The sequence below is a fragment of the Eretmochelys imbricata genome, chromosome 11 (genome assembly GCF_965152235.1).
Source record: "Eretmochelys imbricata isolate rEreImb1 chromosome 11, rEreImb1.hap1, whole genome shotgun sequence".
Classification (NCBI taxonomy): Eukaryota; Metazoa; Chordata; order Testudines; family Cheloniidae; genus Eretmochelys; species Eretmochelys imbricata.
This window is the reverse complement of record NC_135582.1, coordinates 22,911,511-22,926,767: the sequence shown is the minus strand read 5'-3', so window position 1 is coordinate 22,926,767 and position 15,257 is coordinate 22,911,511. Positions and strand designations below refer to the sequence as shown.

Genomic DNA, 15,257 nt, shown 5'->3' with positions numbered 1-15,257 from the left:
CAGAGATCAACTGGATTGGAATTTAATTACCTACTTCAGGGTGGCTGAAAGACAAAAATGAAAAGATATTTGGGGCTTCTGTGTTTGAATGAACTTTTCTGGCCACTGGGTGTCATCCTTGATTCAAATGACGATTAAAGACTTTTTAGATACAGCATAAAATCTGCAACTTCACTAACAGTTAAATTCCACTCTATTTGATTGTACACCACACAGCAAATTGTTCTGCATTTGAATCAGCTATCAAATTGAGCACTTTGACATAGACAAATTCTCTTTTGTATCACTGCTTTATTTGGAAATCTGAAATGGCTGGGTGATGTGGGAGGGGGAAAAAGGAATGCAACTGGGGCATATTAACAACAAACAATTTGATCTCCATGTTTCATTATATACAAAAGAACTATGGCTTTTAAGGTCCCAACAAAAAATTACTCTTACAATTTTTCACTGTCCTGCTTTTCTGACTTTGTGTCGTCCTGCTTTAAAGTAACTTGACTGAGAGATGGGCTCATGTTGCAAAGTTTGCACCCAAAGTTCTACATCTCTAACATTTGCAGCTGTCTGGACTCAGGGATCTGATCCTGAATTCTGATTCGAGCCTGTTATAGAGATAAAGATAGGGCCTCCCCTCAAATTTCAGATGCAGATCTTGATCTGAACTTCAAAGTTCTGTGGTGCTTAGACCCACAGTTTGGCTTCAGCGCCATCTGCAATGTATACAGCGGGTCGCAGGTTGGAAAAGTATGTAACATGTAGCTATATTTATACTTTAAAATGATCATTTATCTCAGCATAGTTCAGGACTTAATGACTATGTATGGGGAAATTGGTTCAGTAACAAACTCTAATCTTAGCCCATTCCACAAATTCAAGCTGGTGCATTTACTAAGGTTTCAAAAGCTCAGGAAAGGGATCCAATCCCCTATGTGTCTCTTTTTCACACATACCCCCAAATGTAAATCACTCTTCCCACTCTGTGTCTCCAGACGGCTCACTACAAAGTCCCTTTCCTCTCTCCTGTCCCCAACATCTTCCCCCTGTGAGACCCTGACCCCTTTCTTCTCCCACCCACCCCAAATAGGCTTGAAGATCCTTGTAGGATCCAGCAGGCATGGCCACATTAGTGCCAGACTGCATTGTGTGTATTTGACTGGGGAAAGCCTTGAACACAGCAGCAATAAGAGATGGCTATTCTGTGTGTTCTGTTGGGAAAACCCCAAGGACCATAAAAAGGTGACCAGGCCTAGAGTGATGGAAAAGTGCAAAGATGGGCTAGGTAGTTTGTTTGTTTTTCAGACCTGAAAGCCTAGTGGGAGGTTAAGGAGTAGGGAACGGAAGGTGCATCTTTTGGAGCAGATGAGTTAATCTTTTGAGTGAAGGAGAGGGGACATATACAGAGAGGACAAAGAGCATGTAGTTCAAGGAAAATAGTAATGAGGGAGAAAGAAAGATGGGACACCGAAAATGTGGGAGAGAAGTACTGGGTGGAATAGTTCAGAAGAGCATCCAGTTTTGCTGGTGTTTGCCTCAAGCAAATAAAAACTTGTGATGATCAGTTTATAAATGGTTGCACGCCCTACAATGGGTTCTCTGTTGTGAGCAATTGAGATGATTCCAAGAACCAATCAGCAATATTGTGTTATCTATTAAGAGTCTAGACAGCCTAGGAGCTGCACATAATGTAATGCAACTGGTTATAATAATATTATTTCTCTTTGAAACTAGATTTAGTTTTCCTTGTCCCAGCTAAAATAAAAATAAGTACCAGCAATTTCTCCAGGTGTTACATCAGAAAAGTACTGTTTACATTTATTGATGTATTAAAAAAAATCACAATCCGACTATTTTTAAATATGACAGCATCTATATAACATTTTTAACAAGTATTTCTTTGTATGCAGCCAACCTCTGTTCAGAGAATATAGCTTTACATGAATTAAAAAGTCTTTGAGAAAACAGATCTAATGCTTCCTAGCTTTAAAAGTAGATATTATAATGAAAGCATGCCACAGTTAGAGAACTATTAATCAGAGCTAAAACAGTCTTTGATTTTGTTCACCAACCACAGACTCAGATTTTTATTTTTAAAGTCTAACTTTAAAAGGGAACTTAAAAGGGTGAGATATCTTTTATTGGACCAAGTGGAAAGGACAAGCTTTTGAGCTTAGACAAAGCTCTTCTTCAGGTCCAAGAAAGGTACTCAGTGTTTACATTTTAAAAGAAAATTTGTTGTATTTTGTTTACACTAAACAGTCTTTTAGACATGATTAGGGTTACTTACTTTTAATGTTATAACTGTTTCCTCTTATTAGATTGCATGTAAACCTGAAAGCAGAGTCCAAGAAGATGACCTATTTAGGGGGTGCACATGTATGTGTTAATGGAGTTTAAAACTATTATAATTTACTAAAATTCTCAGTCACCAGTTTAGAATAAAATGAGGTTAATTAACTGTTGCCTGAACTTGTATTAGCCAGTATTTAGAGTATAGCTGAAAAGTGAAATTGCCAATTAAAAAACTCCTTCCGTTAACAAAAACTGGAAATCACAATCCATTTTAGGGCATGCATGAGCACTTACTTTTTGTAATGTAATCTGAAATATCTCTCCCTGCATATACACTTTTAATTTCAATACCGTCATATACTACTATTTATAATTTAGGGCCAAACAGAAGATTTAAGCAATTCCATATTAGAGATGCAAGAAAACAACAATCCACACAATTTTTTATTGGTTTCATGTTATGGGTTGGATGTTTTTGTTTTTAAACAAATTAGGCCTCTGATCCTGCAATGAACTCTGAGCAGATGGAACCCCACACCTCACTAATTTCAATGGGACTCCATACAGACATCAGGGGCTGCACATGTGGAGCTCATTGTAGCACTGTGGTCTTAGCCCATAACCCTGGTAAACTACTTGAGGATACAGATAATCCTTCTTCACATGAGTAATCCCATTCAAATTTGCAGTGTTATTATACCCATGCAGGTCCCAGGATATTAGAGAGAGATGGTGGGTTAGGTAATATTGGTTATTGGACTAACTTCTGTTGGTGAAAGAGACAAGCTTCTGAGCTTACACAGAGCTGAAGAAGAACTCTGTGTAAGCTTGAAAGCTTGTCTCTTTCACCAACAGAAGTTGGTCCAATAACAGATCCTACCTCAGCCACCTTGTCTCTCTCATCCCACTCATGTCAGTGAATTACTTCTGAAAGTACATATTGGCTTGACTAGGCATTTAAACTCAGCCTATGTTCGTTTAAAAACTCCCTGAGGTTTGAAATTTGAATGCCACTTGGTTGGTTTGACTGCATAAAACTGATTCATTCTAACCACAAACTGAAAGCAAAAGTCACAAGATGAAAATCAAATGGACTGAAATGGAAAAAAGATATCATGAACCTTTGTGAAACAAAACTGAAAGGATGTACAGAGCTCTATTCCTATCTCCTCTGAGGGGAAAAAATCAACTTTTAGTTAAATTTTTCAAATGTGGTCACATTCATCCATTTTCTTTGGGCGGGGAGGAGGGAAGGCAAAAATATTAGATGTTGCATACTGATCTAGCTTCTTCAACCATAAGCACCATTACTTACTTATCTAAGACATGGTCCAACAGGAACTGTACAATTGAATTTCCTCAAATTTGGGAATGAGGATTGTTGATATGTATCCCTAATTCTGAACCCTCCCTAAGTGCTCTCTGTTTCAAATGAATCTTAAGACATCAGTCCAAAACTGTGGGAATTCTCACAAGAATAAATTATATTTGTGATTTCCTACCCTCAAGATATTGAGCTCAGAAGACTTCCAGTATTTGGGGCCAATATCTCAAAAGAAGAATCTTATGAAATTCTAATATTGTTGAACCAGAACTCCAGCCCTGGCTGGACCTGGAACCTGAACCTCTAAAACTTTATCCTCAGTCAGAAAAACAGAATCAATCAGCAATGTCACAAAGGCAACAGTGTATTTTGACAGAGAAAGAGAGAACTGTTTTCACATTTAAACTTTACAACAGCCCTGTGGGCTTTCTTCGATATATAGAAATACTTACACTGGTTTTATAGTCTGGGAATGTTTCTCATGAATGTAGGCACCAGCCAGGCCCCCAGCTCCAGAATTTAAATACTGTAAAGAATATATTAACATGAATACATTTTGCTCTCATCATTTCTCACATGCAGCATTCCCTCATCCTCCCTCAATAAAGACAGGATGGTTATACAATTTCAATAAGGCTTTTAGTTGAAGCTCTTTGGCCTCATCTATTGTCTTAAAGTGATGAGCTTGTTGAAAATAGATATTGTAAAATATTTTATTTCTTCAGATTTGTCTTAAAAACCACCATACCCAAGGTAGCTGCATTTATACCTTAGACAAAGCTTCTGTTTGAGTTTTGGTCCAAGGAGCCGGTATGATTCCTATTTAATCTGATCCTCTTTGCCCACCCTTCTCTGAAACATAATTATTAAAAACATTCTCAAATACTATAGCAGCTCTCACCTTGTAGGAACACCAGCAGGCAAAATCTACCCCCCAGTCATGTAAATGCAGTTCTACATTACCAACAGCATGAGCCAGGTCAAAGCCAACATAGCAACCCTAGAGGAAAGAGAAGACTTTAATAGACTCCCTAAAAGGATAAATACCATAAAAGTGACTCTGCAAAAAAAGTAAATTTTTCTCCATATCCCAGCACCAAAGTCTGTTTGATTTGGTGATAGAAACAAGTTGTGTATTGTGTGTGTGTGTGTGTGTGTGTGTGTACACATGCACACACAAATCTATATCCATCCTCAAATGAATAATTTTATGGGCTTCTATTAGGCCCCCAATTTTGATCTATTGTAACGCTGTGATGGTATGTGAAAAATATTAATAACAAATAAAAGATGATAGTTAATTAAAATACATGTTTTGACATGCTGCGAGGACAAGGATAAATAATTTATTTATATCAGTTACACAGTAAGGGTCTGATTTTCAGAGCTGCTAAATATTTGAAGCTCTCATTGCCTTTGCAATTTTGGGACCTTAGCACTTATGGAAATCTGTCCCTTAGAATTTTGCAACAGGTGAGGTAGCATCACAAACTGTACCATGCATTTTTAAATTTATTGTACTTGTCCCTACACTATACTAACACCCCCACTCCACCCTCTACTCCCTGTAAAGGTTATAGGATGGCCATATCTAGGGAACTGAAAATTTGGAATAACTAAGGAGCATGAAACAAAACATTTTATACACACAATAACCACTAGATGGCAGCATTTTTAAATTAAAAGAGTGATCTAAAACTTGTACTATAATGCTACACCATTAAAGTGAAGAAAAATAATAGCATATTTTGTGCATGGACTACAAGTTAATACTATTTTACATTTCTCTCTAAAGACACAAATGGCCTTTTTACAAGTGGCATGGTAGGAATGAAAGTGAGAGCATGGACTTTAATACATCTAAGCCCTGTAATAAAACAAAGGTTTTTTTTTTTTTAAAAAATCTCTTTTGCTGTTTGTTGTACAAAAGGCATCTCAGCTAAATTATTAAAAGAATACTTTAGTATACTTAATCCCCTCTAAAAACTATCTAGCTAACCGAATGAAACAGCATGTATAAAAGTGTGACAACCTAATTCTAATGAAGCTGCTAATGGAGTTGTGGGGCTGTAAAATTCTCTCAAAATGATGGGATGAACTGCCAGCACCTAATCACTTGCACAATATAAATATTAATAATGGGTGAACTGAAATAGGAACAGAGTTCAGGTTTGGTTTGATAAGTATTCTAGCCCTCACACAGCAAGAACTTGTCTACACGGGAACATTCAGGATATTTAAGATGAATCAACTAAAGAAGTGACGTTAATGTGCATTAAACACCTCTATGGATGCTCTCATTCTGGCCTGAGTTTGCAGTAGCTTAATCCTAAATAAACTACAGCAAGTTAAGTCACTTAACTTCTAGATGAAGGTATCCACAGAGGGGTTTATTGCACATGAACTTTGCACTTTTTGTTGAGTCATTTTAAATTTTCGGAGTGTAGACATGCCCTGAATTGCAGCTCATCTGAAGATCTTTCACTAGATTCTCGTTGGTTCCAGTTAAAATCCAGATTATTCTGGGAATAGCCTTTAAGGTATTTTGATATTTCTAGTCTCAACAGAAACTAATAAGTGGCCAAAAACATATCAGTAAAAATTTAAATAAGTTACTTATTTAAGTTGTGTGAGGACCAGTTCTTACTTCTATTAAACTGGTTCACCCATTCCCAAAGCATATGCCAGCTTTCTACAAAAGCAACTTTGAAAGCAAAAAGAAGAGAACAAAGAAAGCTTGTTGTTTAAAATGTCTGTCATATTGTTGTTGTTGTACTTGTGTTGGTCCCAGGATATTAAAGAGACAAGGTGATTGAGGTAATATCTTTTATTGGACCAATTTCTTTTGATGAAAGAGACAAGCTTTTGAATTACACAGTGCTCTTCTTCAGGTACTTCATACTGTAAAGAATAAGAAGTTCAGTGAGCTAGCACAAGACTCCTTACAAGAATGGATGGCCTTGTGTTTAAGGCACCAGAGTGGGACCCTGAAGATCTGAATTCAGTGCCAATGGACTTCCTTTATGACCTTGGGCAAGTCTCATTTCTCTTTACCTCAAGTTGCCATCTCTGAACTGGGGATAATCATGCTTCCCTACCTGATGTGTGGCACAGCTATGTAAACAGTAAGACTCCATATATAGAGAGATTTTAAATGGCAATTAAAGCAAACTGAAAGAGCTCTCATTGCACCAAACGAGCAGGGAGGGGAGCTGTGTGGGAATGTTGCTTACAGAGACCATGGGGAGCTCTCCATCTCCTTTTGGTAGAGGAGAGGGATATGTGGTCCCCACTGAATCCTCATCTTTATTTCAGCTTCTGAAAGGCGTTGTTGGAAAGTGCCTGGGTAATTGCTGGTAACTGGCAGGTAGCAGCTCAGCATGGTCAATGACATTTGGAGAGAAGGAATTGACAGCTTCACGCAAGCACAGCTGGGACATTTTAGAAAGGAAGTCAGGAAGAGAAATGAAGATGAAGGATTTTAAAGCATTTCCTACTGGGTCTTGAGAGATTAAAAATAGTCTACATGTTGTACACAGAGGGCTGAAGGCACAGTATTTTTATTACATAATGTATTATACAAAAGTGAACTTAGAAGTTAAAGTTTCCTAGAAGTTGGCTGTTTCTTAAGTGGTTCAGGAGACTAGAGGGTTAGCCCCTAAAAGCAAAGATGAAAAAAAAAAAAAAGTAATGCTATACCCTCCACTGCCTACACCCTGCTGAGGAGAACTTGGCACAATATGTAGTAATTTTCATTTATCTGAGAGACTGAAGATGGAAAAATAGCTTGAGGTGATTTTTCAAGCTTAATTTAGTTCATTTAATATTTAATGGCTTAATGAAGCTGTCTGTGTTCAGAGTTTTCACTCTGGGAGGAATCTTAGTTTAAGCAGAGAACTTAGGAAATTGATTTCAAAAAATTCAAAAGGAAATCAGTAATTTAATTCATAAATAATTGACCTCAGTCTTCTTAAAACACTTTTTCAGACCTTTCTGAACTTGCCTCTTAAATCTCTGTTTAAGCAGTTTTAGGGCAATCATTGTGTTGTACCATTTAAACTCCATTTTTAAAAGATTTTAAAGACTTCATGTGAAGAATATTTCCCTCTGCTATATTGTTTGACTATAATATTTAGTGGGTTGTTCTACAAATTATATTTGTTTCCTTCCTCTCATCACATTTTCAATTTTCATTTTACATTTCCTTCTTTCTTTTCTCTTCTGTTCTCCCAACTTTACTTTCTGTTAATGAGATGTGCAGGTTTATTAATCATCAGTGTAGTGGGTCTTGCATTTTGATTTGAACATGAGATGATTATGGCTCATTCCAACCTTTTTTGGCATCCCAAAGATTACAGCTTCCTTTTGATAAAGTTTTTCCACTGGCACTTAAGAGTTTCATTCTAGCCACTAACAGTTTCATCCCCCACCCAAAGAGGCAGAAAGATGTGGTCTTTAAGGTAACTGAGCCTTAGTCCACCAGAAACCAGAAAGGTTAGGGTAAGGAGTTGAATGGATAGTCATGGAGAGTACAGAGCAGTAGTGTGATGTGATACTGCAAGTCTTCCCTGCCTAAATATCAGACCACTAAGTGCTGACATGGAGGACTGATGCCTTCAGGGGATGTGAATGAGATCAGCTCAACATAGTTTTTCTAGTTATCATTTCTGTCTTATCTGGGTACATCTTAAACCAATTTTCATCCATCTGCTTATTTCCATGAAGCATTATGACATCTGTGTGATGGCTTGAGTCCTGTCCACTGAGGAGAGAAAGGTAAGTGTCACTCAAATATTGGTTGAACAATCTTTCCAAGTTAGTTCATATCTAAACTGAACAGCTGAGAGGAGGGAAGATAGTTCCATGCAGAAGAGTACATGTGAAAGCTCCTGTGAAAGAGGAACACTTGCTCATCATAACTATCTGGGATCTGTCCAAGATGAATGAGTTAAGTCAGCTCAGTGCTTTCCTGGACTACTCTTACGAGGCTGTGTAACTGAGATAGCAGCATTTTGTGCTCAACGGTGTTGCAGGCAGTAGTGTAAATATAGATATTTCATTAATGGTTGCTGGTAGATTGCCTAATCTGAAGAAGGAATTGATGAACTTGGTAATTAAAGGGTTCAAATGTTCCGTGCTAGTTTTCCATCAGCCACAAGGGGCTCTAGGACTTTTATTTGGGTGATTAGGAGCATAAAGAATTTATCGCTAAATCTATTCATAACCCAAAGATTAAGAAGTGTCTGGGTTTGGATATAGCCTGAGTTATTCCTATTGTTGCACAGAAAACATGAGTTCTCCAGCTAGCACGCCTGAGATGAAATACAATAGAAAGGGACACCGTCATTCGGTCTGAAGTAAGCCATAGGTGCCTGAACTTTTTTTTTTTTTTTTTACAGTGTGGACAACATTTCAGCAGAGAGCTCATCAGCCTCATCGGTTTCCACTGACAACTGAGCAACTCAACCTTTTATCAATAGAGATTTCGTAACAGTCCTGTCAGTTACATCAAGAGCTTATATGATAAAGCAATACTGACAAACTATTCATGTATTTTAACCATCTTGTATATGAAAACTGGGTTGTCTTTCTTTTTTAAAAAAGAATTAAAATATCTAATTTAGTCTTCAATTAATCTCTCTCTCCTATGGGTACAGTTCTTCCTGCCCCTGCTGATCAACTCGGCATGCTTCTCTGCCATCTTCTCTTCTCCCCTGCCACTTAGGCCTTGTCTAAGTTTAAAAGCAGCTTATTTCAGTTTAACTTATACTACTTTTTAACTGAATTCAGCTAAACCAAAATAGGGCTGATTTAAATCCAAATAAGAGTGTTCACACAGGGATTTGCACTAGTTAAACTAAATTGGTTTAAATCACACCCTTAGGTAAAATGGTGCAACTTTCCTGAGTAGACAAAGCCTTGGTTCCCTTTTCTTCTGGACATTTCTCTCTCCTTTGTGGCTCTGGTCTAGGGGAATGGCTCATGTTCCACTATCCCTTCTCTCATATAACAGTGGCCCCTAATATATGCAGCTAGTCTCGATCCCCCCTGTTTCCCCTCTGTTTAAAGGCTTCTCAGATCTCCCCTGTAAGGAGAAGCCTGGAAACTTGTGGAAGCAGCTGCAAACCAGATCTGTCAACACCCATGTCACCTATGAACTTGTAGGGGAAGGATTTTAGAATGGCACTATAAGAATTAATGTATAATTTGATTTCATCCTGCTAGCCACCCCATTTGAATAGTAGAAAGGAATGACCCTCTGGGACTTATGAGATTCTGTTTTTCCATATGCATTACAAATTGCGCCCTCTTTAGTTCTTTGTTTTAAGGTTTAGTTAGTAAGAGACAGGATTCTGTATTGTGTCTATGTTAAGTTGATTAGAGGAACATTGAAGGCCTGGGTCTCAATGTAAATTGTCTTAGTTATTGATTGTGAAACTTAGCAAGGTTTAATTTGCAATGCCTTTTTGCTGATATAAAATACTACTGTTTGTATTCTCAGAGTCTCTGTAAAAGACTGTTTGGTCTCTGTAAGAGACTGTTTGTGTGAATGAGGAATGCATACATCGGGAAAAGATACAGTGTGAAGGCCATTGCTAACCAGATGGTCAAGAAAGGAGGAGCGAAGACACTTATCGAGATTTGTTGATGCCAAAGAACCATCAACGCGTATCCATGAGTGAGGAAGGGCAAATTGACAACCCTGATGTGAAGGCTAGAACCCCTAAAGATAATTGATTAAATCGAAACCAGGACAGGATGACCCTCTCACAGATGTTTTGGAATGTTAACACCAATCAAGGAGTAACCAGTCAGAAACTGACACAGCAAAATCTATAGATTTCAACAGAGAAAAAGGACTGTAAGAACAGGGTGCTTTGCCATGGGACTTTGGGTTCATCTTGCCACACTCCAGGAGCATCGGATCGCATCCGACAGAGCCCTGCTTCCCTCTGCATCCAATCTGGCTGGCCACTAGATTGATCCAGACTCTGGACTGGGAACTATAAACATCAAGTGGCAGGACTCTGTGTGTGTGTGTGTGAGAGAGAGAGAGAGCTGCCTTCTTCCCTATAAAGATCCCGTGTGCTTCTTATAAGTATAACAAACTGTCCACAATCTGGAAATTGCTAAAGTAAATGTCCTCTATATTTAGGGTGTCTGAGTATGGTAGAAGAGTCTGTTAACTTTTCTTTTTGCGGATACAGACTAACATGGCGGCTACTCTGAAACCTGTTAACTTTGTATAAATGTATAGTATTTAGATATTGCAGAGGGTAGTACCTATAAGGGTCTTTGAATGTCTAAAATTTCTTAAAAAGAAAAGTTTCAGAGTAGCAGCCGTATTAGTCTGTATTAGCAAAAAGAAAAGAAGGACTTGTGGCATCTTAGAAACTAACAAATGTATTTGAGCATAAGCTTTCACAGGCTACAGCTCACTTCATCCGATGCATTCAGTGGAAAATACAGTGGGGAGATTTATATACACAGAGAACATGAAACAATGGATGTTACCATACACACTGAAACGAGAGTGATCAGGTAAGGTGAGCTAGTCACAAAGTCTTGTTGTTGGGCCTGTCCTGTAGTAGGTAACTTCTGGGTACTCTTCTGGATCTGTTAATCTATTTTCGACGTCTCTGACTCAAGGAATATTTCCAACACACCTCTGAACAACATACTAACCCACAGAGACCTTCCTACCAACACTACAAAAAGAAGGATTCTAGGTGGACTCCTCCTGAAGGTTGAAACAACAGACTGGACTTCTACATGTGCTTCCACTGATGTGCACGGGCTGAAATTGTGGAAAAGCAGCATCACTTGCCCCATAACCTCAGCTGTGCAGAACACAATGCCATCCACAGCCTCAGAAACAACTCTGACATCATAATCAAAAAGGCTGACAAAGGAGGTGCTGTCGTCATCATGAATAGGTTGGAATATGAACAAGAGGCTGCTAGGCAGCTCTCCAACACCACTTTTTACAAGCCATTACCCTATGATCCCACTGAGGGTTAACAAAAGAAACTACAGCATCTGCTCAAGAAACTCCCTGAAAAAGCAAAAGAACAAATCCGCACAGACATACCCCTAGAACCCCAACCTGGAGTATTCTATCTGCTATCCAAGATCTATAAATCCGGAAATCCTGGATGCCCCATCGTCTCAGGCACTGGCACCCTGACAGCAGGATTGTCCGACTATGTAGACTCCCTCCTCAGGCCCTACGCTACCAGCACTCCCAGCTACCTTCGAGACACCACTGACTTCCTGAGGAAACTACAATCCACCGGTGATCTTCCTGAAAACACCATCGTAGTCACAATGGATGTAGAAGCCCTCTACATCAACATTCCACACAAAGGTGGACTACAAGCCGTCAAGAACACTATCCCCGATAATGTCATGGCAAACCTGGTGGCTGAACTTTGTGACTTTGTCTTCACCCAGAACTATTTCACATTTGGGGACAATGTATACCTTCAAATCAGCGGCACTGCTACGGGTACTCGCATGGCCCCACAGTATGCCAACATTTTTATGGCTGACTTAGAACAACGCTTCCTCGGCTCTTGTCCCCTAATGCCCCTACTCTACTTGCACTACATTGATGACATCTTCATCATCTGGACCCATGGAAAAGAAGCCCTTGAGGAATTCCACCAGGATTTCAACAATTTCCATCCCACCATCAGCCTGGACCAGTCCACACAAGAGATCCACTTCCTGGACATTACGGTGCTAATAAGCGATGGTCACATAAACACCACCCTGTACCGGAAACCTACTAACCACTACATGACTCCAGCTTTCATCCAGACCACACCAGACGATCCATTGTCTACAGCCAAGCTCTACGATACAACCACATTTGCTCCAACCCCTCAGACAGAGACAAACACCTACAATATCTCTATCAAGCATTCTTACAACTACAATACCCACTTGCTGAAGTGAAGAAACAGATTGACAGAGCCAGAAGAGTACCCAGAAGTTACCTACTACAGGACAGGCCCAACAAAAAAATAACAGAACGCCACTAGCCATCACCTTCAGCCCACAACTAAAACCTCTCCAACACATCATCAAGGATCTACAACCTATCCTGAAGGACAACCTATCACTCTGACAGACCTTGGGAGACAGGCCAGTCCGTGCTTACAGACAGCCCCCCCAACCTGAAGCAAATACTCACCAGCAACCACACACCACACAACAGAACCACCAACCCAGGAACCTATCCTTGCAACAAAGCCCGTTGCCAACTGTGTCCACATATCTATTCAGGGGACACCATCATAGGGCCTAATCACATCAGCCACACTATCAGAGGCTCAAAAAGAAATTTGTGGCACTTTAGAGACTAACAAATTTATTTGAGCTTAAGCTTTCGTGAGCTACAGCTCACTTCATCACTATCAGAGGCTCGTTCACCTTCACATCTACCAATGTGATATATGCCATCATGTGCCAGCAATGCCCCTCTGCCATGTACACTGGTCAAACTGGACAGTCTCTATGTAAAAGAATAAATGGACACAAGTCAGACATCAAGAATTATAACATTCAAAAGCCAGTCAGAGAACACTTCAATCTCTTTGGTCATTCGATTACAGACCTAAAAGTGGCAATTCTTGAATAAAAAAACTTCAAAAACAGACTCCAACAAGAGACTGCTGAATTGGAATTAATTTGCAAACTGGATACAATTAACTTAGGCTTGAATAAAGACTGGGAGTGGATGGGTCATTACACAAAGTAAAACTATTTCCCCATGTTTATGTACATGTTCCTCAGACGTTCTTGTCAACTGCTGGAAATGGCCCACCTTCATTATCATTACAAAAGGTCCCCCCCCCCCCGTTCACCCCTCTCTCCTGCTGGTAATAGCTCACCTTACCTGATCACTCTCATTACAGTGTGTATGGTAACACCCATTGTTTCATGTTCTCTGTGTATATAAATCTCCCCACTGTATTTTCCACTGAATGCATCCGATGAAGTGAGCTGGAGCTCACGAAAGCTTATGCTCAAATAAATTTGTTAGTCTTTAAGGTACCACAAGTCCTCGTTTTCTTTTTGTGGATACAGACTAACATGGCTGCTACTCTGAAATCTAAAATTTCTTGTCATGCTTTTAAGGTCTCCCAGACCAGCAACACATAAATAGTGCTTAGAACTGCATCTTTGTGTTGCATGAATTTTCAGTAAATTTAGGATCCTGAATCCACCCTTCCCAAGTCCTGATCATTATTGCATCAAAGGGGTTAAAGCACTTGACTGTCAGTGGAAGTTGAGCATCTAGCTCCCTTAGGTACTTTTGAAAATCCCTGGAGGAGCCAACTGATACATGTCTCATGCCACCTTTATTTAGAATCATAAAAGCTTTGTAGATTTTCAGACAGAAGAGATGGCATTTGGCTTCCAATTCTGGATGCTAATGGGATGGATGATTGCTGGAAATTCATTGTCCTCTAAAGTATTTCTATCACATAGAAGTAATAAAATATATGACTTAGATATCTGTGCACAAATGCACCAATAAGCTCTAATGGGGACATTGTGGTTTGTACGCCTTCCTATACACACCTCTAGCTCCTAATAATAATAATATACTAACATATAATATACTACTTGGATTGCCTTTCACAGGATATCAGAGGATTTTCCGAAAAACCAAGGGTGAAATTCTGACCTTATGAAAGGACAGGATTTCATCCTAACGCTTGTAAATACCCCTATGAGCTAGGTAAATTGCTGTTCCATTAAGAGATAGGCAACAGGGACAGAGGTTACATGACTTGCCAAGGTCATAGAGCACCCACAATCCGCTCAAGAACTTTTCTCATTCTGATTTGAAGACTACAGTTTGTCCTGTGTCTAAGACCCATTACAGGCAGTCACCTTCACCTTGCTTTGCCTACTCTACAGAGTTTACTTTTTCTCTAGTCACCAACCAGCAGTTGCCTCAGATAACACTGAGATACCAATCCCTGAAAAGCTTAAACATAGTACAGTATGTATTACTCATTTTCCTAATATTGAAAACATATAACAGTTAAACAGATGCCAACCTAAACACATAGGGCCTGATTCTCCACTGGTATAAAAAGAATATCTCTCTATTCTTAATGGAGCTATACTGATTTGCAGTAGATGTGGGTGTGGTCCAAACTACGGAGAACATCTTTAGACTGGCACTAAAGTTAGAGGCTTGCAAGTTTACCTGAATTTACAGTTTGGTATAAATTTTTCTGGGCTGTCTGACATGTCAGACATCAGCAATATGACAGATTTATGAGAGGGAGCATGCTCTGTGTCTGTGCACACATATACACGTATATGCACTTAGCTCCAGCTTTCCAGTGAGTGAATGCTTTCATCACCCCCAGTATCACCTTCTTTTATGAACTGACACAGTAACCTAGCATTTGGCTACATCATCTTTCTATCAGACTATCCTTTCCTTTAATCAAAAGGCAGTGTTGTGAAGCTTGATTCATTAGAGTTAGCAAGAGGCTAGGTGATCCTCAAGGAAGATAGATCTAGTAATTATGTTTTTATACTATGTGTCTCTAAAATGTGTGGACCTAAATTCACCCAAGCCGGTGCAAGGAGGTGCAATGCGAGCTTCAAGCCT

The 15,257-nt window shown here is 39.3% G+C and overlaps 1 protein-coding gene across 6 annotated transcripts in view; it reads right to left on the bottom strand.

Annotated features, from left to right (window-relative positions):
* Positions 1-15,257, bottom strand: part of KYNU (kynureninase) — a 99,706-nt gene that overhangs the window by 36,559 nt on the left and 47,890 nt on the right. For 5 of the 6 annotated variants that reach the window (XR_013347536.1, XM_077830279.1, XM_077830283.1 and 2 more), the window contains exons 9-10: positions 4,515-4,613; positions 4,066-4,139 (exon numbers count right to left, since the gene is read on the bottom strand). Coding sequence is in view for 5 of the 6 variants with exons in the window: in XM_077830279.1 (XP_077686405.1) it covers positions 4,066-4,139; positions 4,515-4,613 (173 nt within the window). In the remaining variant the exon portion in view is untranslated. Of the gene's footprint in view, positions 1-2,284; positions 2,329-4,065; positions 4,140-4,514; positions 4,614-15,257 lie in introns of all 6 variants that reach the window. The other variant, XM_077830282.1, reaches the window with a different exon arrangement.